This window comes from Pseudorca crassidens, chromosome 19 (assembly GCF_039906515.1).
Source record: "Pseudorca crassidens isolate mPseCra1 chromosome 19, mPseCra1.hap1, whole genome shotgun sequence".
NCBI classification, from domain to species: domain Eukaryota; kingdom Metazoa; phylum Chordata; class Mammalia; order Artiodactyla; family Delphinidae; genus Pseudorca; species Pseudorca crassidens.
Window position 1 is genome coordinate 50,566,944 of NC_090314.1, and position 27,332 is coordinate 50,594,275.

Consider the following 27,332-nt stretch of genomic DNA (forward strand, 5'->3'; position numbering starts at 1 on the left):
TTTAGTAAGTTTTCTATTGAAATAATTTATAAAGAAAGGTGCAGAATTCTGAAGAATATAATTCAATCAACTTCCACTAATTTCTGTACTAAAACAAAACATTATACTGGACTCCAGATATTTATCATCACTGATAACTACAAATGTGGCATTATACCAGCACAGTACCATTACTTCAAATTCCATTAGGGACCATGTCTCACACAGCCTGTAGATCCGCACTGGATTAATTTTACTAGACTAATTTGATCATGTTACTACCCTTCTCAAATTCCTTCAAAGCATTTCTCATTCTTATGTGTACACTCCCAAAACCTAAAACCTGTTCTAGCTATTCTACTCTTCAGCAGATAGATGGGTGTGAAATAGATAGAGGAGATAATCAAAATAAGGCAAGATCAGCCTTGCTGGGATACTGGTAACTTCCTCTCTATTTCACACACAAGGAGATGTGACCATCTTTTTTTTTTTTTTTAATAATTAAATTTGTTTACTTATTTATGTGACCATCTTTTTTAAAATAAATTTATTTATTCATTCATTCATTCATTCATTCTTGGCTGTGCTGGGTCTTCAATCCTGCACACAGGCTTTCTCTAGTTGCGGCGAGCAGGGACCACTCTTCATTGCGGTGCGTGGGCTTCTCATTGCGGTGGCTTCTCTTGTTGCACGGCACGGGCTCTAGGTGCGCAGGCTTCAGTAGTTGTGGCTCGCAGGCTTCAGCAGTTGTGGCTCATGGGCTCTAAAGTGTAGGCTCAGTAGTTGTGGTGCACGGGCTTAGCTGCTCCGCTGCATGTGGGATCCTCCCACACCAGGGCTCAAACCTGTGACCTCTGCACTGGCAGACAGATTCTTAACCACTGCACCCACCAGGGAAGTCCCCAGATGTGACCACCTTGAGATGCTTAATGAGAAGGGAGCACTCCTTCATTCACTCTTTCATTAACATTTCCTGAACACCCACTTTGTGCCAAGTGCAATGATAGATTCTGCAGATACAAAGATAAATAAGACACAGTCCTTTGCCCTCAGAGCTTGCAGGTCAGGTATAATATCATGCCATTTTTGTTGTTTTCTCAAGAAATATTTTTAAATTTCATAAAAATCTCCTTTAGTCTATTTTATTTGAGGCAGTGATTGGAAGAAACTATTTGCAGAAGTGCAGATGCAATAAATATTATCATTTCTTTTAAGCTGATAATTTCTTTTTCTGGTTGGAAAAGAGCTATCTATATGCAACACACCATCTAATAATATCAGAGTATAAATCTCAGCTGCAAAAATAGAATGCTATTGCTGCTCTTACTGAGTTGTACTCATAATGAATGGCTGCCTATGCTAAATCTGAATAAAACTCCCAACTGCTCAGTATCTTCTTGCCAAAAATTTCCTTTCCTCCTCCAGATTGGAGTTGCATTCTAATTACACTGCTGATCGGAATGAGGCTGCTTGAGAGAAAGAAAAAAACCACTCAGATATCCCATTTTCCTTCACCCCACAAAAACAGATTTTATAATATAGTACTGTTCCTGCAAGTTGTACAGACTCTTTTTCAACAGAGTAGATTACTCTGTATTTTCTCTGAACTTATATTACCATCGTAAAATAAAACTGAAGTTGAGGACAGCATTCCTAAACAAATTCCAACAGGATGGCCTAGTGCTTTAAAAATGTCTACAATATACACCCTTCCTGATCACGGGCACATGACAATTTAGATCTTTCTGTTCCAAGAAACAACCTCTACCTCAACTCCTAAACACAAAATTTAAGTTCTATTGACAATGTGTACACAATATAGTTCTTATATATGTTTCAGTTATTGTTGCTTGAAACAGGAGCACTACACAAAGATTCATATTCAAGAGCGTTATTATCCCAGAAAAGCATTACTACAAAATGCTGTACTTAGCAGAAATATCAGATACAACCTTATTTATACCATAACGAAATAGTTAAGGATGACAAATAGCATGCACAAATATTACACAGCCATTAAAATTATGTAAATATTTATTGGTAAGAAAATATTTCTTAATATGCTGTTAAGAGTAAAAGTCCATTTATTAAATAGTACATTAAATAAAAAGGAATTTTAGTAAGGAATATAAAAAGACTGGATAACATTTATTGAATATTTACTATGTGCAAGTGTATACCAACCACTCTGTGAAGTTAAGTAGTAGCATTACCTACATTTTATATTTTTTTTTTTTGGCCACGCAGCATGTGGGATCTTAGTTCCCCAACCAGGGATTGAACCCGTGCCCCCTGCAGTGGAAGTGAGGAGTCTTTACCACTGAACCACCAGGGAAGTCCCTACCTACATTTTAGAGATAAAGTAATTGAGGTTCAGGCATAAAAGACTTGCCAAAGATTACACTGTAAGTGCTAAAGTGGAGATACCAATTCAAATAGTCTAATCACAGAATCCAAACTCTTAACCACCATATATAGAATTGAACATAGTCTGTCAGGTTAGCTTCTCCTTTTTAAAGGAACTTAACACGCTAAAGCAATTACTGGTGAAACAGGTTCACAAAAACAGCTAATAGAAACCCAGGGTGCACAAGGACCTCCTCCAAAAGATGAGCAATTTCTCTCTTTCAACAGATTATAGTTTACCTCTACAATCATATTAAACCTGCTTTTAACTAAATATCTTGTTACAGTGCCATTTAATCAAGGAATTTTAGGCAATCCGTTTCATGCACGTTACAAAACAAATTGGCCTCTAAGTTTAGCTTCATGTATTTAGTATCTGGTAGGTAGTTAATTTATTAATAATTAGTATACAGATGATGTATTAAAAGATACAGGTTCTACCAAAATGAGGTAAATACTCTTACCAAAAAAAAAAGTCACCATTTAAATATTTCATCAAAGGCAAAACCGTTTCTCAAGTTAACCAATTGAAAATGACCCAGTTCACTCATATCAAACAACTTTTAAGTAACTACTTTTTTTTTCACCTTGCAAGTTTTTATTTATTATGGCAGGTGAGCATGCAGCCAACTCATGTAATATCCATAAAAAATATATACATATTCATATATATCCACTTTCAAAAAAAGGGCAAACCCAGACAAACTTTGATTCTAACCAAATACTTCATGAAAATTTACATTTCATGAAATGTAACTACTTTTTTTAACATCTTTATTGGAGTATAATTGCTTTACAATGTTGTGTTAGTTTCTGCTGTATAACAAAGTGAATCAGCTATATGTGTATATATATCCCCATATCCCCTCCCTCTTGCGTCTCCCTCCCACCCTCCCTATCCCACCTCTCTAGGTGGTCACAAAGCACCGAGCTGATCTCCCTATGCGATGCAGCTGCTTCCCACTAGCTATTTTACATTTGGTAGTGTATACATGTCCATGCCACTCTCTTACTTTGTCCCAGCTTACCCTTCCCCCTCCCCATGTCCTCAGGTCCATTCTCTACGTCTGCATCTTTATTCCTGTCCTGCCCCTAGGTTCATCAGAACCATTTTTTTTTTTAGATTCCATATATATGCGTGTAACTACTTTTTAAAAAAATTTTCAAACATATGAAGATTTTACTCAAAACATTTTCCCAAACAAGTATACTTTTTAACTGAATAAAACTGAAACAGGATTAGGGTGTACAAATAAGTTTTAAAAAAATTAAGTGCAAACTTTTTCAACACAAAAACAATGATCTACTTTGACATCATAAGGGCAGATATTATTTCTTCTAGCCACAACTGTAAATATTTACCTTATAGTGATCAGAGGTAATTTTAAAATAAAGCTTCTCTTATAAACATAATAATCAAGTTCTGGCATAAGTTCACACGTTTTTTTAAAAAAAAAAAAAAGGTTCTGCTAAAGCCAAGCAACATATTCAGCATGAAATAAATGTAAAGCATGTAGTCTAGGTACTTGGCAAGTAGCAGGCAAACTATAGAAGCTGTTATTTTAAGAAACTATCTAAAAGCATTTCTGCTATCTTAAATCAAAATTTCCTTGAATTCATTTCTCCAATTTGGGGATGAAAATACATAAAAGTACTACCCTTCATTCATAAGGATGGTAAATTCACTATGACTTAAGGACCTCCAATGCAGTTTGCAGACTGAACATTATCAGGCTAGTGCTACTGGAGACAGCCACTGCCCCTTCCTCACTGGACACCTTCATTCAAACAGACCCATTTCCTAACTGGTGGCTGCTCAAGAGATTTATTTAGTATATCTAAATCATACAATAATTTACTTTCTTCATCAAAACACCAAGAGAAGGAAACCTTAGTATAAAATTCAAGAATATAGTTGCAATGAAGCCTTAACACTATTCTACACCTAGGGGAAAAGTTATATCACTTTCTGGCCACTCCCAGGTTTCTCTCCTTTACCCTCTTTTTCTAGAGACATTCACAGAAACAGCATACAATAGTGTTAAGCTATAAGCACTATATAAAGTTAAACACTTAGAGTCAGAATGCCTGTGTTTGAACCAGGTGCTGTCACTTATTAACTTGTGACCCTGAACAACTACTTAATGCCTCTTTACCTCAGATCTCATCTGTTACAATGAGGAATACTAGGAGCCACCTCATAGTGTTGTTTTAAAGATTAAATAAATTGAAACACATAAAACACCTGGAACAGTACCTGGTATACAGCAAGTGCTCAATAAATATTAGCTATTATTCTTTGTACTCTAAAACTTCAAATAAAATTAATCCATCAGGTTGCAAGCACCTTAAACAGCAAGAAAGGGATCTTCTCACAAGCTGGTGAGAAGCCTGTCTTAGTTCAGGCTGCTGTAATAAATACCATAGACTGGGTGGCTTAAACAACATTTATTTTTCACAGTTCTGAGGCTGGCAAGTCCAAGATCAAGGTACAGGCAAATTCAATGTCTGGTGAGGATCCCCTTCTTGTTTTGCAGCCACCTTCTTGCTGTATCCTCACATTGCCAAAAGTATCATCTCTCTTGAAGGGCACTAATCCCAATCATGAGGGCTCCACCTTCATGACACAATTACCTCCCAAAGGCCCCACCTTCTTATACCATCACACTGGGGATTAGGGTTTCTTTTTTTTTTTTTTTTTTTTTGGTTTGCAGGATCTTAGTTCCCCAACCAGGGATCAAACCCGTGCCCCCCAGCAGTGGAAGCACAGAGTCCTAACCACTGCACCACCAGGGAATTCCCAGATCAGAGTTTCAACATATGAAATATGGGGGGACACAGACACAAATATTCAGTCAATAAGAAAGTTTATGTACCTAGTAAGCTTTTGGTAAATAGATGAGTCTCAATCTGTATGTCTAGCCTCACTCCTCTCTCAAAATCCAAGCCCACATTTCAACTGCCTACCACACATACCCAATTGGATACCTTACCAGCACTTGAAATTATCTTTATTCAAAATTAAATTAATAAGCTTCCCTACTGAACCAGCTCTTTTTCCTTTTGACCTCCCTAGTTCTGTGAACTGCACCACATGCTTGCAATCATTCAGAAAGCAAATGTCTTTCTTATCTCTCTCCCTCTCCCTGAACACCTAAAGTAGTTGCCAGATTCTATCAGGTATCATATATCTCTCTGCCTATTTCCATTTACAATATTCACATTTAAATAATATATCTAAAGCATTTTATAATGTGCCCCCAAAATTTGTGCACAGAGTCTTTTGCTCGGCCCTTACAAGTTGGGAAGTTATGTTCTAAAATCCACAGAAAGGGGCTTCCCTGGTGGCGCAGTGGTTGAGGGTCCGCCTGTCAATGCAGGGGACACAGGTTTGTGCCCCGGTCCAGGAGGATCCCACATGCCGCGGAGCGGCTAGGCCCATGAGCCATGGCCGCTGAGCCTGCATGTCCGGAGCCTATGCTCCGCAACAGGAGAGGCCACAACAGTGAGAGGCCCGCGTACAGCAAAAAAATAATAATAACAATAATAAAATAAAATCCACAGAAAGGGAAACTACAACTCAAAAGTTGTGGCCCGTTCTAACCTGTCACCTAGTAAATGAGCTTAGGTTATTTTGAATCCAGGTTCCATCTTCTTTTTCTATAGATTCCTCACTCAGAGGCTGCCATGATCCCTTTTTTCTCTCATTAACCCCTACATTGAAAATATCATCCTCTTTGTCCCCTGAAATAAGCCCAGGACTTTTCTGCCTTTGCCTTTATTCAAAATGCTCTCCCCATCCCAAGTGCTATTATTCTAACTACTGGGAATTTTTGTGTGTGTGTGTGTGTGTACCATGCGACATGTAGGATCTTAGTTCCCCAACCAGGGATCAAACCCGTGCCCCCTGCATTGGAAGCACAGAGTCTTAACCACTGGAACGCCAGGGAAGTCCTTATTCTAACTACTGACCCTCAAAATCTTATCCATTCATCAAATTTCAACTCCATGTGAAAACTTTTCTGATTTCTCCTCCTTTCTCACAATCTGATTTTGATCTCTCCCTTCCTATGCACTTCCAATACTGGCTCTAGTTGTTTTGTATGTTCCTTCTCATTCTGCTTGTATTAAACATACTCACACGATGTCTAACCCTTCCCTTTATGTCCCATTAAGCTGTAAATTTCTTGAAGACAAAGTTTGGCTTATTTTTCTCTCTCCTACAGTTTATTATATCATATGCACTCAAATACTTGCTGAATCAATGAAAATCCTCCAAAAACCACTGACAAGGTATAAGGATGAGCAAACTAAAAGGTAAATAATAAAACAAAACTCACTCCTTGATTCCTTTAGCCTAACTTTTGTTCAAAAAATCTTTTTAAGTCAGGATGGCTTCCTCAACTATTTGTAAGCACTCTGTTTTACCAGAGGGCCCAACTACCTACTGGAGCCCTTTCCTAATAACAGATCTCATTGAGCTTTGTCTCTCATACACAATAAAAAGGTATACTGTCACATGGTATTATCCAAATTTATTAACCTATTTTTAGAACAGTGCAAATAAGGATAAGCTCCCAGGTCTTCTGCATTCTTCCAGGCTCTAAAAACTGTAGTCACTCAAGTACCTGATGACCTACTCTAACAGAGTAAAGTGCCAAAGATATTTAGTTTCCCAAATAGGCTCCGTTTGTAAACACAGGCCACCAGCATAAATAAGAAAGAAGACTGCAACTATAAAAAGCACTGTTAATTATAAGAAAATAATTCTTTATAACTTCATGTTTTTGAAATATTTCCAAGGTTTACTGGGAATTACTAAATTTAATAAACTTTTATTTTAGAATAATCTGATTTACAGAAAAATTATAAAGATAGTCCAGTATTCTTATACATTCCACACCCATTTATCCTATTATTAACATTTTACATTAGTATATTTCTCACAATTTAATGAACCAATATTGATACATTATTAAGTAAGTTCACATTTTATTCAGATCTCCTTAGTTTTCACATAACGTCTTTTATCTGTTCCAAGATCCCACTGAGGGTACCATATTTCATTTAGTCATCATGTCTCCTTAGGCTCCTCTTGGATGTGATAGCTTCTCAGACTTTGTTACTGTTATTCATGACCTTGACAGTTTTGAGGAATACTGGTCAGGTATTTTGTAGAATGCCCCTCTACTGAATTTGTCTGATTTCTCATGATTATTCTGGGTTTAAGGGTTGTTGGGAGGAAGACCACAAAGGTAAAGGTCTCATTCTCATAACATCATATCAAGGGTGTATATTATCAGCATGAGTTATCACTGTTGATATTAACCTTGACCTGGCTGAAGTAATGTTTGTAAGGTTTCTCCACTGTAAAGGTACTCTTTTATCCTCCTTTCCATACTGTACTCTTTGGAGGAAATCACTATGTGCAGCCCACACTTAAGGACCAGGGAGTTATTCTCCCCCTCCTTAACAGTGGAATATCTACATAAATTATTTGTAATTCTGCATAGGAAATGTATCTATCCTCCTCCATTCATTTATGTATCATATATGAGTATGGACTCATAAATATTTATTTTATATGCTGGGTTATAATACAATACTACTTTATTTTCTTGTTCAAATTGTGCCAGCTTTAGCCATTAGGAGCTCTTTCAGTTGGTTCCTGTGATCGTTTGACATACCCACATCACTGAGGTGAGAAGGGGCACACTTCTGTACTTTCTGACACTAGAAAATGCTCTAGGCTCGTCTTGTATGTTCCCTGCCCCAGCCCTAGAATTGGTCATTTCTCCAAGGAGCCCTGGGATTATCACATTTAAACATCAATAAAGACCCACATTTTTCAAATATAAAAAATTAAGTTAGTTAAGCTAACTAACCCTTCAGTTCCTAAGGTCTTCCCCTACCATAACATTAAACTCCATGAGGCTAAGAACTTGTTTTTGATCTCCATTGCATCCCTGCAGCTTAGAAAACCATGCACAGAATACACATTCAATAACTACTAAAAATACTGAAATCTTAGAAATTCTGAAGCTCCAAAAGAGGGCTCAGGATTGAGCCACAATATAACTCGCCATTCCAATGGAATCTGCCTAGATTTGTCATGTTTAGACTCCTGTTCTAACACCACTCTCTCTAATTCACTGCATTGTCTTACAGTAAACAAAAGGCTTCCTTTTTCCACTGCTCCTCCCTCTTATTCCACAGCAAGCCCAAAGATTGTTAAGTATTCCCCAGTAAAATTTCCAATGCAAAGGACTAAAGCATTTCCTAGATTCTTTCTGTAATGGCATACTGCCATTTACATCATCCTGTCCAAGTTCTATTCAAATGATCATTTTAACTTCCTATGTAGAGTTTAAATGAAAGGCATAATGCCAAATCCTTATCAACACTGGCAGCAGAAGAAAAATTGACAATGAAAGTGCCAAAAATCAACTGATACCTGTTTACACAAAACGCCCCCTCAAACACCAAGTAGGTATGTATGTAAAATAAAGCATCTGAAACCTACCAATATATTTTTATAAATCTGTAATATGTAAAAGGAAAAAGCATAAGCTAAACATATACTGTCTTATGTGTACACAGTCTGATTATAATTTGAAGGCATGTTTCCACAGCCTATCCAAACACATGCAAAAATAAGTCAAGATTATAATGGAATGGTCCCACTAAACAACCTTATATCTACAATATAATTACAATATTCACTAAATAGTTTTTGATGACTTATTTTTTAGAAAAAGTTACTGGAGAGAAAAAGAAAACTACTCACTACTAACCAAAATACAAGTCATGTAGTTCTACTTTAACCTTAACAGGATATCAAAATGCTATTAAATTATATTACCTCAATAAAATGTAATCTATAGCTACAGCATGAGCCATAGAAGAAAAGTGTGATCCTGATCACAGCTAACTGGATGATGAGCAACCACCATATTCGCAATGATCCACCCAGTCGGATCCTCTCTCCTGTGAAACTAGCATTGGGAGTCAGAGCCACTACAAAGAAGGAAGCATACCACTTAGAAACAGAAGAGTTCTAAATGGCCTGAGGGGGCCACTGGGAACAGCTGTCTAAGTTCCTGAGGCTTTCCATTTCCTGGATCCTGTCTCACTTAAAGCCAGGCTGCACATTCCCCTCAGGTGCGAAAACTGTATCCTCCCAGTAATGTCTCTTTTGGGTTAAGTTAGTCTGAGTGGGTTGTTTTCCTGTTACTTGCAACCAAAACTGGCTTCATTAGAATAAAGGTAATCTACAACGCTAACCAAAACACTCTCAAAGCAAAAGGCACTTAACCAAAAGTAAAAATATGTTAAACCCAAAATTCATTAACATTTTATAAATCAAAATGTTTTCAAATATTAGTTCCAATCTTAAATATCAACAAAACAGTATTTGTGTTAAATAAAACTGCCATGCAGACAAGAATATATGAACATACTTACAGAATTTTGTATTCAACAGAATTTTGTATTCTGTTCTACAATTCTGTCAGCAAATTAACATCAGTGTAGATCATGTAGCTTAGTATAGATTAGGGCCAACATATATAGACTCCCCTCTCTGGGGAGTCTTTAGACTTTAGTCCTGGGGGTCCCAGGACTAAATTTCCAGGTGACGTTGCTGCTGCTGGTCTCCGTACCACACTTTGAAAACCACAGCTGTAGAGTAGTGTTCTTAACTTTTAGGGGGATGCGATGGTGGTGGTAAAGGGCCACTTCGAAAATCTGATGAAAACGTGTACTTACACACACACACACACACACACACACACACACACACACACACATATACATTAAAGGGTTTATGGAAACTCAGAAGCTCATCCACATCCTCTTCCAAAGGATTCTAGGTTAAGAAACACATTAAAATAGTAACATAGGGTCTTTACATATCCATGTTTTTCAAGTACACTTCGGAACTTTTACCTAAAGTTTATTTCACACATTCACCTTGATTTTTTAGAGAACACAGGCTTTTTCATTCAAATTACTAATTAAATAAAGAAGAATCTGTTTTAGAAACCTACCTAAAAACAATTTCATCTTGCCATGAAAAAAAAAAAAAAAAGACAAAATCGTATCTACAGGAACTTCCCTGGCGGTCCAGTAGTTAAGACTCCACCTTCCAACGCACGGGGAGCGGTTCGATCCCTGGTTGGGGAGCTAAGATCCCACATGTCTCGCGGCCAAAAACCCAAAATATAAAATAGAAGCAATACTGTAACAGATTCAATAAAGACTTTAAAAATGGTCCACATAAAAAAAAAAACTTAAAAAAATTATACCTACAAAATAGACAAAATCTGTATCTAGATTTACTTAAACACAAAAGAAAAACATTTAGGAATAACTAAATTATACATGAAAGACATACCTGTATTCCCTTCAAAAACAAACAACCAAAAAAACAAACAAACAGCCTCTAGATTACAGCTAAGGTACAAATTCTTTTCTATGAAAAGTCATTCCAAAAAGCACGTTCTCCACTGAAACCTACACATATAATCTACCATACCTGGACAAAGCTGGAGAAACTCATTCTCTGAAAGCTCTCTGGGCCACTGGAAAAATCCAGGTGCATAAGCACTTTTACATATAGTGTAATATTCAGATCATTTATCCTGCAAGGTCAGAATATTTAGGATTTTTGTTTCAAAGGGTTATTAGGTCTATTATCCTCAAGAGTATCTATTACAGTGACTAAAATGTGACAGGCACCATAATAAAATCTGTAAAAAATGAAAAGCCATACTGTTTCATTATTTATAGTTCATAAACCTTTACTTCCACATTTGGAAAATCCTAGATAATGATGTTTTATTTTTAGTAAGGTGTTCTTTTATGGAAATTAAGATGTTATTTTAGGTATGAAACTTTGATATAGTTGAAAAATGGGTATGTTATAGACTGAATGCTTGTGTCCCTCCAAAATTTGTATGTTGAAACCTAATCTCCAATGCGATGGTATCTGGAGGTGGGGCCTTGGGAGGTGATCTGGCTCTCTCTGGGTACTCACCTTGGAACTGACCCAGGCCACATAGAGAGGCCACTGGTGGGAATTTCAGTTGAGAGTCCCAGCTAAGATCCCAGCTGACAGACAGCTGAACTGCCAGAAATATCAGTGAATAAACCTTCAGATAATGCAGGTCCCAGCCCTTGAAACACCCCAGCTGATGCTGAGTGGAACAGACAAGCTGACCCTGCCAAGTCCTGAACAAATTACAAATTCTCAAGCAAACTAAATGTTGTTGTTTCAAGCCACTAAGTTTTGGGGTGGTTTATTGAACATCAACAGATAATTAGAACACCATTAGATGAGTTAAGAACAGATTAAGACCCATGAAAGCAGACATTTTTCTCTACTAGACCACCTTTCAAAGCCTATACCATACCCAGATCTCTCTCCTAACACCCACACCCTCATATCCAGACAACTACTAAATCTGGTAAACCTTAACCTGGCCACCTCCCCTACTGGTGCCAATGTAGCAGCTGAGTGATATAATCTTAACTTGGACATACTACATAGAAAATAGAGGCAGTTAGACATCATAATTCCATACCACATGTATGCTACAGACTACCTCCAGCCAGTCCAATGCTTACCAACCAACAAACCCAGATATCACCAGCCAATCAACAACACTCAAAGATCTGGCTCTTCTACTATGAAACAAAGATAATTCATTGTTTTTGGCTTTAAAGGACCTACCCCATTTCTCCTGCCCTGAAGCCATCCCTCAGGACCTACTTATAGACTCAGGTTCCATGCTTGGCAATAAAGCTATTTCACTTAGTGCACAATCTTTGGTCTCTTATAGTTGTTGTGCTTTAACAGTTTGGAGGTCCCACGGAGATCATATGATTGAAACACCCAGTGAAGCTGACAGACCACTGACACTTAAGAACCTACAGAGCCCTGAATTTAGCACGTTTTTGGCACCTTCTGATGGTGACTCAGCTGATTTCAGCTCTGAGTTTGTTCGTCCTGTCTCAAAGGTTCTGTTTATTCTGGCTCAGAGCCATCTGGTTTCTCATGAGTAGAAGAAGTTTGGTCTCTTTCTTGAGTGACACAAACAGAGGGGATCTATTCTATATATATTCTGTTGTTAGTCCACCTATGTCCTGTCAAAGTGATTCCTCAGAAAACTCATGGTTTAGACCAGATTCAAGGACTGCATGTACTAGACTACTGGGTCTCTCTCGACTGCCTAGTTAACTCTGTATACATTTGTCTACCAAATGGTAAAACAATCTCCTTCTTGGTATTTGTTGTAGGACTGTCAATCCAAAGAATCAAGTATATGTACATTCATTAAAGTCCAAGTTCATATACATGTCTAATAATACGGCATAATTACACCAAGGATAGTTTATAACTGCAGCAGCCACTTTGGGGAACTTATGATTTCAGCAAGGGCTTGCCCCCAAGGCAATAGTTTGCCTTCTTAAACTGATACACCAAGACATCTAAATGCCTCAGAAACTCAAAATTAACTTCCTTGAAGGAGTCCCTGGCAAACACTAAAGAAAAGGCAGCTTCTTCTCTGTTCCTGACTTCCTGCCTCCGAAGTTTAGCCTTTATCCCATCTTCCAGAATCCTAATGTACTGACTCTTCAGATGAAGACCTCATGCTTCTCTCACAACTTCTTTATTATCATGGGTTTCCCCTAATATCTTCCTTCCTTAGGTGTCATGGTCCTACCTCCTCCCCTCTTGCTGAGCACCCACACAGTAAGGGACAGACCATCACAATTTCCATCATGGAGTTACCCATCCCACTCTTCAAAAGAAGGTCATACTGTTGCTTTCAAACTTTGGTCAGACAGAATCCCCATGCTCACTGAAAACCAAAGGATTTTTGAGGAGTTTACTTTTAGACACCTATACCCCTCTGACTTTCCAGAACTTCACAAGTTTATACAGACTATTAGTTTCCTCAACAGAAGGTCAAAGGTGGTTCGAAAAAACTGGTTGGAGTCCTTAATGCAGATCAGAGTACCACAAATCAGAACAAACTTTAAAGAAAGCTAAAGACACAGGAAAGTGTTTGCTTCTGGCCAGTGCAAAAGCCTTTTTTACCAAAGTAGATTGGACCAAAATCCAAAATTACAAGCAAAATTATTCATAATCAGAAATTTTAGAAACCCTTAGGAAATACTTTAATATAGACCAAGAGGGAGACCACTACAGGATCTCCTGAGCCTTTTAACGGATTAAAACCAGAAATAACCAGATTAGTGAGAAGAATGTCAGTGGATTAGCAAAGAGATTATTTAGATGGATTACAACAGAAAATTGTCAAAGAACTCTAAAAGAATGAAAAGAAAAAAAAAAAAAAACACAAGTCCCCTTCAAATTAAACAACTTACTCGAAGTCTAACATTCCCTCCTAGGACAGATAAGGGAAAGAACTGTCCGAGGGGGTTTGTTGAATCCATAAGGAGTTCAAGTGCTAGAAAAGTGACTATCCCTTAAAAACTGAGAAAGGAGTTCAACAAGCCAAGTTAGAGATGCATGGTAATGACATATCTCTGAGCATCTCAACAATACCCTATTATACTCTCTGCTGTTACTAGACAAAATGAATTTTCTGTTGAGGAACAGGCCTGCAAATTCTTGGGTACAGGGCTTTCTGTTTCTACCTTAAATTCCTTTCTACTCTTCCTAATAGTACTAAGAGAATAACAGTGGTGGGTATCACCAATAACCCTATTATCTTCCCAGTCTCCCAAAGTTTACCAATTTCAATTAGTCTATTAGAAAAGGAAGATACCTTCCTACAGTGTAATCTTTGCTCTGGATAATTTACTGGTTGAGGATTATTATGTAGGTAGCATCGTCAAATTAAATGCTCTACAGAAGGCATATATATTTTAGAGATCCCAAATGAAAAGTGTACACAAAGCCAAATTGTAGCAGCCCTAGACACCCTTGTTTTCTTGCACATATTGGCCTCTCCTAAACCAGCCTGTACCCTTTGAGCTAAAGACTTTACTGGCACAGGCAGAATATATGGTGCTGACTCTTAAAGAGTTCAAATTGATCTTTACAAAGTCATGCTTCAGGTTACTCCAATATCCATTTAAATCTGAAGTGATTATCAGGAATAAATCTCATATTGAGTATTAACTAGAACAAAGACTTAGTGTCTTTTGTCATACTCCCCTATTGCTCCTTCAGAAATCTAATGGAAAAGACTGCAGATTTATTCAAGATCTCAGGACAATCAATAGAATTGTGATCCTCAGACTCCCAGTGGCTCTTAAGCAAACATTTCCCTATGCTCCATTCCTTCCATAAGTAAATTTTTACTGAAATATAGTTGATTTACAATATTGTGTTAGTTTCAGATGTACAGCAAAGTGATTCAGTTATACATAATATACATATACATTTTTTTTTCAGATTCTTTTCCAATACAGGTTATTACAAGATACTGAGTACAGTTCCCTGTGCTATACAGTAGGTTCTTGTTGGTTATCTATTTTATATATAGTAGTGTGGATATGTTAATCCCAAATTCCTAATTTATCCCCCCCATGCTTTGGTAACCATAAGTTTGTTTTCTATGTCTGTGAGTCTATTTCTGTTTTGTAAATAAGTTCATTTGTATTTTTTTAGATTCCATGTATAAGCGATATCATACAATATTTGTCTTTCTCTGTCTGACTTACTTCACTTAGCATGAAAATCTCTAGGTCCATCCATAAGTAATTTAACAGCACTGTCCACACCAGAAGCCTATTGCTTATTGAGATATACCCTCTCTGCATCTGGTGGCACCCTCTCCACTCACTTGATGGGTCCCACATGTTACGCAATTCTTGTTACTTCTAAGCAACGTCCAGCACTCTGTCAACCATCTTACCTCTCATGAAGTTGATTTTTTTTTAATTTGTGTTATCACTCTTCAACTTTGTTCAAAACCTAATCATGCAACCCTACCGCCTCTTCAGATGATGGGGAACTACATGACTGTTTAACAGTAATTCAAAAATAATTATGCCCAGGTCCGATCCTACAGATAACCCCTTTTGTCAAATCTGATTTCATATTGTTTGTGGAAGGACTTATCTTAAAAATGACAAAGATATTCCCTGTGCAGGGTACGGTGTTACCATCGAACATGTAGGCACTGAAGCAAGTTCACTGCTTAATGAAACATGGGGCCCTACCTTCCTATCAAATAATCAAGGAATTCATTTCACTGGAGGAGTTAAACAGAAACTTTGTAATATCCTTCTCTTAACACAGAAACTCCACTGTTAAATTATCCCCAAAGTTTCAGAAAACTTTCATTTTTCCTAACCTAAAGTTTTGCCACTATCAATAATGGCCATGCAATTGTTCCCTCATAGCTGACAAAGACTTTCTCTCTTTATGAAATCATAACAATATGCCCAACAAAACCGGGATACAACTCCACTAAAAGCTTATGCAAATCTCTCTTACATGCAAATCTCACTAAATACCTGATTCACCCCGTCTTTCACCCAACAAGTACTAAGTTACCTTTCCTCTCTGGAAAGGACCTTACCTAAAGGGACCATTTCAGGACCTCCTGTCAACAGCTACAACAGTCAACTTCCAGGTTCTGATGCATGGGTTTGTGTGTCACAGTGAAATCAAGCTACTAATCCAGACCAGTGAATTTCCATGCCCCTGAGTGACCTTAAACCGAGTCTAATTAAACCGAGTCTAATTAAAAGGACTCCAGAAGCAGATGACTCCAAGAAACTTACAATTTGCCCCAGCACCAGAGATCAAGCTATTAACTACATATATAGAAGTTTCTGCACAAGATACTGGAACAAAACACAGAATAATATGTTCTTTTTAAAAAATAATTGTTACAGTATTCTTCTGGTGGTTTAATTCAAATACCAAGTGATTGTTGTTTTCTCTTAGTATAGTGAAACTGACCTTCACTATGTTTAGTTCCTGGTACAGTTAAAACACACGTTTACAGGTTAGCCTGTGCACTGGCAGCTAGCTACACACCATAATCTCAAGACAGGCACATACATATATACTCAAGACACATACACAGACCACTTCTGGCCAGGCCACTGCTTATCTGACCAACAAATACCTGTATCACCAGCCTATCAACAACACTCAGAGACTTTGCTTTCCTAATACAGAACGGGGTATCTTGTGGTCTTTTGGCCTTGAAAGACCAACTCCATTTCTCCTCGCCCTAACAATGTCCTCCAGAGCCTACCTAGACTCTGTGCTAGATCAGGTTCCCTGCTTGGCAGTAAAATTTCTTCATTCAGTGCTCACTTTTTTGGTCTCGAATAGTCTTCACTGTTCTCTTTAGTAACTGTTTCTAGGGTTCTCCCTACTATTAAATTCTGATTCATCTTTCCATTTCCCCCTCAATTTTAACAGCATTACCAAACCACACAGTTTAGAGGCAGTTGAGAAATTAATCTTTATCCATCATCTATACACATTCTATAGTAAACGTTCTAAAACAGAACTCAGACTCTATCACTTACTTGCTTAAAATTCTTCAATGGCTTGCCAAAACACCCTAGCACACATGGTACTTTATAATTTGGGGCCTGAACACCATCTTCTCCGGCCTAATCTCATACACTCAAACATACCCTTCAGCCACTATACTCCTTCAATACAGAATGCCTCCTTCTCTACCCCAACTTACACATCTGGCTAAATCCTACTAATCCTTTTATTACTTTTTTAAGTCTTTATTTAATTTGGTACAATATTGCTTCTGTTTTATGTTTTGGTTTTTTGGCCACGAGGCATGTGAGATCTCAGTTCCCCAACCAGGGACTGAACTGGCACACCCTGCATTGGAAGGTGAAGTCTTAACCACCAGACCGCCAGGGAAGTCCGAAATCTTACTAAGCCTTAAAAACTGAACACAATCATCATTTCCCAGCAGAAAGTGATCCTCAGCACCTAACTCAGGCCTCTACTGACCTGGCCAAGTTTGGTTTTCCTTTCTTAGTCTTCTTACAGTACTGTGTTTATTTCTACCACTGCACTTACCAAAACATATTGAAATACCACACTGTAGCTACCTTAGAAATAAAGATAATGTCTTCTTAACACCTATTCTCCTACTACAGTGCCTGACATATACCAAATACTCAATAAATATTTCTGTACTGAATGAATGATGCTCTCAGTGTTGGACTGTCACTATTTTAACAGTCTGAGAGATCTGGGTTTTCTTCCAGCTTTATTGAAATACTGAATATAACTGACATATAACATTGTGTGAGTTTAAGATGTCCAATGCGATGATTTGATACTCATATATATTGCAGAATAATTACCCCAGTGAGGTTAGTTAACTGGGGCCCATTTCTTAAAGGGGAAAAAAAAACCCTTCGCTATGTATGTACATGCTCACTATCTTCTAGATATCATCTTTTACATAAACTGTCCTTTTCGTCCCACAACAATTGCATGAGGTGGATATAATTTTACTGATGAGGAAATTGAGACTCAGAGCCTCAAAACTACAAAGTGGGAAAGGAAGATTTAAAATTCAATTTTTTCTCACTACAAAAACTATACTCTCTCCACTACATTTTGTTGTTTACTTATGGGTAAAATCTAGAGAGAAAATAGCTCCTCATCTACTGTGGCAACTTCATCCCTCCCCAAAACATGATTATAAATTGTAAAGAGTATTTAAGACTCCTTAAGGCAAGTAAGAGCAATTATCATTGCACTGGAATTAAAGGGGCAACCAGACCAGGGTAAGCCAAGTTCCTAAAGAGATGAAATTTCCAGAGATGTCCTGGGAAATAATCTTGGAGACTGGGACTGATGTTCTGGGTCAGTATCTTGAAGAAGTCCTTTTTCAGTAACAGTGCAGTAGAAAGAAAGGCTAGAAAAAATGACAGATAAGTTAGTTTTAAGAAAAGAGGTTGAGGGAATTCCTTGGCCGTCCTGTGGTTAAGACTCAGCACTTCACTGGCCCAGGCTTGATCACTGGTCAGGGAACTAACATCCCGCAAGCCACGTGGCGCGGCCAAAAAAAAGAGGCTGAGATGAACAGCAGGTTGCTAAAATTTTAAGAACAAGATAGGAAAAAGAGACAGAAAACAAAGAAAAAAGAACTAAGAGAACAGAGGCCAGGAAAAACAATCACAATAATAAATAGGTAAACTAACCAAAGAAAGCCTACTCAGAAACCTACAAGGAAGAGCCTAGAAGAACACCCACCACAGAAGGCTGTCTTGAGATAAGAGTTTTGATCTAAAGTCTAAAGGAAATGAATTTGGTGACCTGACTGCAAGAAAAATACATATCCAGAAACCTAGGCTACTAGTAGAGAAAGTAAAGGCTTAGGCCTAAGAGAAGATGTAGAGAAAACTTAAAGACATTAACCCCCGGGCTTCCCTAGTGGCGCAGTGGTTAAGAATCCGCCTGCCAATGCAGGGGACACGGCTTCAAGCCCTGGTCTGGGAAGATCCTACATGCCACGGAGCAACTAAGCCCGTGCGCTACTGAGCCTGTGCTCTAGAGCCTGCGATCCACAACTACTGAGCCCGTGTGCCACAACTACTGAAGCCCGTGCGCCTAGAGCCTATGCTCCACAACAAGAGAAGCCACCGCAATGAGAAGCCCATGCACTGCAACCAAGAGTAGCCCCCGCTCCCCACAACTAGAGAAAGCCAGCGTGCAGCAACGAAGACCCAACGCAGCCATTAATTAATTAAAATAGTCAACTCAAGGGCTACTTTAAAAAAAAAAAGGACATTAACCCTAAGTGTTAGTTCGGTTTAGAAGAATGACCTGAGAAATCACAAAACAAACTTTGAAGGAGCTATTTTATACTTTAAACATGTGTCAAGCTGAGAGACGTGAAACTACTTGTCTTTCGACTATATACAGTTTGAATCCAGAAATGCTCTCAAAATATGAAGATTAGCTGTAAATCTGACCTCAGTGAACAAGGTGGTTTTAAAAAAGGAGACAATTAATGACAGGGAAGGCTAGTCACCTGTGGTGACTGGAGGGAATAATCACCTGCTTTTGCCCCTAGGTGGTGAATATAAAGTTAATACAGATTAAGTGATTAGCAAAGATCCTAAAAGAGTTTTTTGTTTTGTTTTGTTTTAGGAGTGTTCATGTCTGCATCAAGTAGAACACCACTTTATTTGAGAGATTATCAGTCAACTGGGAATTTCTAAAAATATATAATATCATTCAAATTAAATGCCACAAAAGAAAGGAAGCCTCTTACTCTGCAAACGTGCAGAAAACTAATCTACCAAGACACAAGAAATTAGTTCTTGTCACCGCATGCAAACAGGTGTAACAGGTTGGTGTAAGCAGTAAGGCAGGAGAAGTGCCTGTTAATACTGTCAGAGCTAAAAGTTTCTATTTAAAGGCTCTAGGACAGGGCTGCCCTAGTGTCGCAGTGGTTAAGAATCCACCTGCCAACGCAGGGGAGACGGGTTCGAGCCCTGGTCCGGGAAGATCCCACATGCTGTGGAGCAACGAAGCCTGTGCGCCACAACTGAGCCTGCGCTCTAGAGCCTGTGAGCCACAACTGCTGAGCCTGCAAGCCACAACTACTGAAGCCCGCACGCCTAGAGCCTGTGCTCCACAACAAGAGAAGCCACTGCAATGAGAAGCCCGCGCACCACAACGAAGGCCCAATGCAGCCAAAAATAAATGAAATAAATTTATTTTTAAAAATAAATTTTATTTTTTAAAATAAATAAAATATATAGCTTTGAAGTTGAATGCTAACATATATTACAAAAAAAAAAAGGCTCTAGGACAACCATCAGAGGAAAGAAAATAGGTGATAGTCCATCCAGAGTTGAAATAAATTTAGCACAAATCAGTTTTTTAAACTGTCCTTAGAAAACTATAAGAATTACCCGGAGTTTGCCTCTCACCAGCTAAACTGACAAAGAACAAGTTTCTTTTGGGGAGAACTTAAAACATCCCCTGAGGCCAGCACTCAACTAACTCTATGGTATCTTTAAAAAGCAACTACTAGTTAAATGAAGTAGTGAAGTCAAGAAAAGTAAGACAGAAAAGTCTCCATTCATTTTATCAATTAGGGCACCATTATCTTCACCAATAACCGCTTTGGAAGAGCACTGGGCAAAAACTGGATTAGCACATAAATGAAAGGTGAGAAACATGGATAAAAGTGAGAGTGGATGCCTCTTAAAGTCAGACTTGAAAAGAAGAAATACAGGAGGTAAAAGAGATGGGTTGAAGAAGGACTTTTTAGTATGAGAGGCACATGTGGATATTTAAATTCTGAAAGAAGTGGAAAAGGGTACTTGAGAGGGCAGAGTTCCACATCCCAAAAGGAAAATTAACTGGCCTTGACTGATGAGGAGCCCAAGCCCCTATGATCTACTCTTTCACAAAAAGCATTTAACCAATACGTTCCAAAAACAAACAAAAAAAACACCAAAGAAATGTGACAAGATCCTAAATTCTACTTTTGAACTCATTTCTCATTTTTACACCATGTTTATTGGGTGTAAAAAGTACGCACACAATAATAATACTCATTGAGTGCTTACTATTTCTCAGGCACTTACTATTTATAAGCACTTTATATGTATTAGTTCATTAAATTCTCTGGATTAATAATATTATTCTCATTCTACAGAAGACAATGAAGGTTTAGAGAAGATCACCAGTGAAGCTGTACTTTACTATCATATGCCTCTCATCATCTATTAACCACCCTAAGCCTCTCTGTTTAAAAAGGGAAAAAAGGCAACACTTTCAATTTCCCTAAATTTTGACTTAAGTTTTGGCACATTAATCACCAATTTCTCCATTAGCTCAGACGTCTGAAGGCAGAATGGCCAAAGTATGCTGTGTAATCCACAGCACATGGTTAATAATCCACCAGGCCCCCACACTCTCCTAATATCAACCCTCCCAGGGAACGTCTGCCAAATAAATGAAATGAATCTCCAGTTGACTTACAGTCAGTCAGCTGTTGAAAAGAGAGATGGGCAGGAAAAAACCAAACTTCTCTTAATTCAAAACACTCAGCCTACTTGACCGAAAACTTGGTTCTCAAGGAAGTTACAAATGCTTGCGTCTCCCTTTTTTTTTTTTTAAAGCTGAAGGGAAAAGTGGGACAAAAAGGAACTGCTTAGGGGAAAAACAAACAAACAAACAAACAAAAGCCTGTTCAAAGGCCTCCAGAGCTCTCTGTCAAGAGATCTGAACAATTTAAGAAGACAGTATAACACAGCGGAGAGTAAAACACCTCTGTGTTCGAATTCAAATTCCCCTATACTTACTAGCTTTGTACCCTTGGACAAATTAATTAACCTCTCTGAGGTCAGTGTTTTCTGATGATGATATGACAGCAATATTTGTACCCACCTACTTCACAGAATTACTTTGAAAATTAAATGAGATGATTTAGGTAAAGAATTTTTAAATTCTTGATGTATATTAGGAGCACCCCCACCAAAAAAAAAAAAAATCAAAAAGTTCCATAAAGTAGAAATAGTACACTCTCTGGTCACAATTAAGTGTAATCTATGAAATACAATTAAATCCCTTGCTCTTGATTAGAACATTTTACTCAATATCATCAAAGTATCGACTCTGTTAACTTATGAATTTAATGAAAATCCAATAAAAATACTAACAATCATTTTCTGGGAAAACTGGTAGCTAAGTATACATGAAAATATCACGAAAGAATATTGAGAGGAAAAGCTATGGGGGAAAGGAGAGACCTAGACCTACCAGATACTGAAACAAACTACAAAACCTCTATAATTAAAACCACTAACACATAAATAGACATGGATATTGGTGCATTAACAGACTGATGGAATAGAATAGAAAATCCAAAAATAGCCCCAATTACTTCACTATTTTCCCCATAATATATCTGACACACATCCCTTTACAGAACATACACGAATGAAACATCTGTTTTACATAATTTTTATCGCTGCAGCTATCAACTGATCTCCCCGTAAGAAGAGAGACTGTCTCATTCATCCTTCCACCCATCCATATAGCCACAATACCAAATTCAGAACCTTATTTTTGACTCTGAATAGTTAACAGTGGTAGAATGAATTAACGAATATCCACAGGCAATGAGGATAATTTATCTCAGAATCGAATGATAAATAACTGCAAATTCACCAATTACTGGTGAATATCATCATGTAAAATCTTTTTTGTCAAGGAAGCATAACTAACTCTCAAAGTGAACTCTAAAGTAACTCTCAGAGATTATTTGCAGCTTGCTCTGTTAACACTAAAAATGACCATCCTCAGGCTTCCCTGGTGGCGCAGTGGCTACGAATCTGCCTGCCAATGCAGGGGACATGGGTTCAAACCCTGGTCCAGGAAGATCCCACATGCCGTGGAGCAACTAAGCCCATGCGCCACAACAACTGAGCCTGAGCTCTAGAGCCCACGAGCCACAACTACTGAGCCCTTGTGCCACAAGTACTGAAGCCCGCGCGCCTAGAGCCTGTGCTCTGCAACAAGAGAATCCACCGCAATGAGAAGCCCACGCACCGCATCAAAGAGTAGCCCCCGCTCGCCGCAAATAGAGAAAAGCCCACACGCGGCAACAAAGACCCAATGCAGCCAAAAATAAAAATAAATTAAATAAATTTAAAAAAATATTTATATAAAAAAAAATGACCATCCTCCTAGACACAAAGACTCACTGGTACTTTATTCCCAAAATGAGGCCAACAACTTTGATGGTTTATTAAAAGTAGAAGAAAAACTTCAAACTGTCAAATACAGTTAGCAGAAATACGTTTACCACTTTTACATTAAAAATTAGATTAGCGCTAATCTAGAGATTAGATTAACTCTTATCGGCTCCTTTAGGTCTACCCTCAAATGTGGTGATCATTAATCCCAGGGTAGTATCCTTAACACTAGATTTTTATGTCATATGTGATTTTATGTCTTCCTTCCTAATTCTTATATTTGTTCTTGTCTTATAAAGTACTGCCTGTGACTGCCAGTTCAATGATGATTAAAAAACGGTAATACGGGACTTTCTGCTCTGATTCCTTATTTAAAGCAAATAATTCTATCATTAATCATTCAATGTGATTTTTCCTTTAAGAGTTTAGTAGATAATGGGCTTCCCTGGTGGTGCAGTGGTTGAGAGTCCGCCTGCTGATGCAGGGGACGCGGGTTCGTGCCCCAGTCCGGGAGGATCCCACATGCCGCGGAGCGGCTGGTCCCGTGAGCCATGGCCGCTAAGCCTGCACGTCTGGAGCCTGTGCTCTGCAACGGGAGAGGCCACAGCAGTGAGAGGCCCGCGTACCGCAAAAAAAAAAAAAAAAAGAAAAAGAAAAAAAGAGTTTAGTAGATAATCCATTACCAACTTAAGTAAGTTTCTTCTAAATGTGCTAACAAGCAATTTTTAACATAAATGGGTACTAAAATTTGTTCCTACATCAATTAAGATGAACATATGCTTTTTCTATTCTGTTAATGTGGTGATCCCTTAACATGTTTTCTATAGTTAAATCACCCTTACAATCTTGGGAAAAATCTACTTGGTCAAGATGAATTTTGTTATTTTTTTAGTTTCAATTATTTCATATTTTGAGAGGGGGTAAACATGACTAGAATTAGTTGCTAATCATTTAAGGACAGAATCTCCCCCAGAGTACCTTCACAGAAAATATGCTCAAAATTGTTGAAGAGTCACAAGTTCTATTTGTGTATGTGTAGAATCTCTTGTTCAAGTACATAATGATATGCATATTAAAACAGAAAAGATGTACACCAGAAACAATGTAAATTAACTATACTTCAATAAAAAATAAATTTAAAAAATAAAAGAGAAAGAGCTTTCAGACCAAAGTGATACGAGATTTCACTTTCTTTTTCCTGTTTTTTTTCACAAAAAACAAACACGTCTTCTAGGCTTTCTTTTCTCAGAAAAAAGCATAAATTCTCAATGAAATCAACTCTGTGGAAAAAAACTTTAAAAAAAAAGCTATACAGATAGAAATTACTGCCCTCTAAGACTTGAATCATTTCAATATCATCTGACATAATCCAACTATTTAAATTACTGTCCTTATTATTTTAAATTAGGAACAAAAGAAGCCTGTATGCAACTTTATACCTAGAAGGATAATTTTTTTTTTTTTTTTTTGCGGTACACGGGCCTCTCACCATTGTGGCCTCTCCTGTTGCGGAGCACAGGCTCCAGATGCGCAGGCTCAGCGGCCATGGCTCACGGGCCCAGCCACTCCGTGGCATGTGGGATCTTCCCGGACCGGGGCACGAACCCGTGTCCCCTGCATCGGCAGGCGGACTCTCAACCACTGCGCCACCAGGGAAGCCCTAGAAGGATGATTTTTAAAAGTCCATGCCAGGGTCCAGTGGTTAGGACTCCTTGCTTCCACTGCAGGGGGCCCGCGTTCAATCCCTGGTCGGGGAACTAATATCCCACAAGCCGCGCAGCGTGGCAATCAATCAATAAATGTCCATGTTATAGTAACAGCAAGAAAATGAAATGAAACTATGATCAGTTAAGGTTTATCAAACTTTTCTTAAAAAGTTAAAACCTAGTATAATAATGTCAGTTCCATATAATGCCAGATCTGATCTTTATGCAATATTAAATTTGAATCTCATCACAAAAAGTAACCATTTTAAAACTTCTGTATGGCAAAAGTTACCATAAAACAAAGTTAAAAGAGAAATGACAGAAAAAAATATAGAATTTAACAGAGGACTAATATCCAGAACATATAAAGAGCTTCTACAAATCACTTAGAAAACTGTCAGACAAAATAGAAAAATGGTTAAAACAGTATAAACATGGAATTCACAGAAGTAGAAATGGCAAATAAGAATATGAAAATATGATTACCACACTAAGAACCAAAGAGATTAAACTTGAAACAAACATTATGGTAACATTTTTAACCCACTGAACTGGCAAAAATTTTAAAGATCTGTTAAAACTCAGTATTTTCAGGATTATAAAGAAACAGACTTTTTTTTTTTTTTTTTACTGTGCATGGCTATGAATGTAAATTAATTCCTCCTTTTTGTAAAGCAATTTTGCAGTATCTGACAGCAATCAAAATACAATTATCAGGCTTCCCTGGTGGCGCAGTGGTTGAGAGTCTGCCTGCCAATGCAGGGGACATGGGTTCGTGCCCCGGTCCGGGAAGATCCCACATGCCACGGAGCGGCTGGGCCCGTGAGCCATGGCCGCTGAGCCTGCGCGTCCGGAGCCTGTGCTCCTCAACGGGAGAGGCCACAACAGTGAGAGGCCCGCGTACCACAAAAAAAAAAAAAAAAAAAAAAATACAATTATCCTGGGACTTCCCTGGTGGTCCAGTGGCTAAGACTCCAAGCTTCCAATGCAAGGGACCCAGGTTCGATCCCTGGTCAGGGAACTATATCCCACATGCCTCAACTAAGAGCTTGCATGCCACAACTAAAAAAAGATCCCTCATACTGCAACTAAAGATCCCACATGCTGCAACTAAAGAACCGGCATGCCGCAATGAAGATCCTGAGCGCCACAACGAAGATCCTGAGTGCCGCAACTAAGACCTGGCGCAGCCAAATAAATATTTTTTTAAAATACAATTATCCTAACTCAGCAATTCTAGGAATATATTCTGTTGACATACTAAAATATGAACCAAAAGATGCACACACAAGGGAATTCCCTGACGGTCCAGTGGTTAGGACTCCAGGCTTTCACTGCCGAGGGCCCGGGTTCGATCCCTGGTGGGGGAATTGAGATCCCACAAGCTGCGCAATGCTCGCAAAAAGAAAAAAAAAAAAAAAAAAAGATGCACACACAAGAATGTTCACTGGGTAACTATAACAGCTAAAAAGAAACAACCTAAGTATTCAGCAATAGAAGACAAGTACCCTCTACTTTTAATTACTGCCAGTATTTTTGCCTACTATTTTATATTATCTATTCTATGGTTAAAAAAGAATAACTTCAAGATAAATTAAGTGAAAAAAGAAAGTGATAGAACACTTGGTACAGTATGATTCTATATCCATGTTTTATTAAGGAAAAAAATACTATGTGAGTGTGTATAAGCCAAATGCATAGGGCAAATCTAGAAAACTTATACATACACTAAACTATGAACAGTAGTTACTTCTGGGAAGAGAATAAGACAAGGTACGAGGAGGAACCTACACTTCTTACTCTATATACTTCTATACTGTTTGAAATTTTTACAGTGAGCATGTAGACTTATAATACTTGTGTAACTGAAAAACAATGAAAATTAAAATGTTTAACATATACTATTGTACTTTCTGGATTTTAAAATAATTTACACTTCAAAAATCTGCATTATAAAGTAGAGAATATATCTGCAGTTTTTAAAAACAATAAAAGAGCCAAGAGTTACTTATTTTTAATCTAAATTATTATAAGTAACAAATTGTTTCTCCTTTTGTTTTCTGCCTTGTTTGAAAGTCTCTGAATTCTCAAATTTGGAGAATTTGAGTCTCCAAATTCCACTTCAAAAGCAGACAATACTTGCAATTTGATTCCATATTAACATCTGTTATAAAACCGGACAGGCACACAAGCATATTTTTGCCACAGGTCCTTATGTGTTTATGTTTTCATTTATTTCATTTATGTATTTAACGTTCAAATACTCCAAGATGATTAGCATAATACTGAAAAATGGAAGGTACTGATTTTTCTGTGATTTTAAGGAAAAAATTACTAAGACACAAGAATACACACTATTATTAAACACAATTGCCATTAGTATATAAACATAATTCTCAAAATAATACACACTTCCCCTCAAAAAAAAAAATCAACTACACTAGGTGGCAACTGTAAAGGACACATTATGACAAATTGTAAACACACACACAGAGTTGTCATAAAACCAATTATCTCATCAAATTCAGATTTCAAACA

The 27,332-nt window shown here is 37.8% G+C and overlaps 1 protein-coding gene across 3 annotated transcripts in view; it reads right to left on the minus strand.

Moving 5' to 3' along the window:
• Window positions 1–27,332, minus strand: part of SMURF2 (SMAD specific E3 ubiquitin protein ligase 2) — a 118,046-nt gene that overhangs the window by 60,620 nt on the left and 30,094 nt on the right. Inside the window, exon 1 of one of the 3 annotated variants that reach the window (XM_067715022.1) lies at window positions 10,434–10,464. The exons of the other annotated variants lie outside the window; for them this stretch is intronic. Coding sequence (XP_067571123.1) covers window positions 10,434–10,449 — 16 coding nt within the window. The 5' untranslated portion in view covers window positions 10,450–10,464. Of the gene's footprint in view, window positions 1–10,433; window positions 10,465–27,332 lie in introns of those variants that run through there. 3 annotated transcript variants of the gene reach the window in all.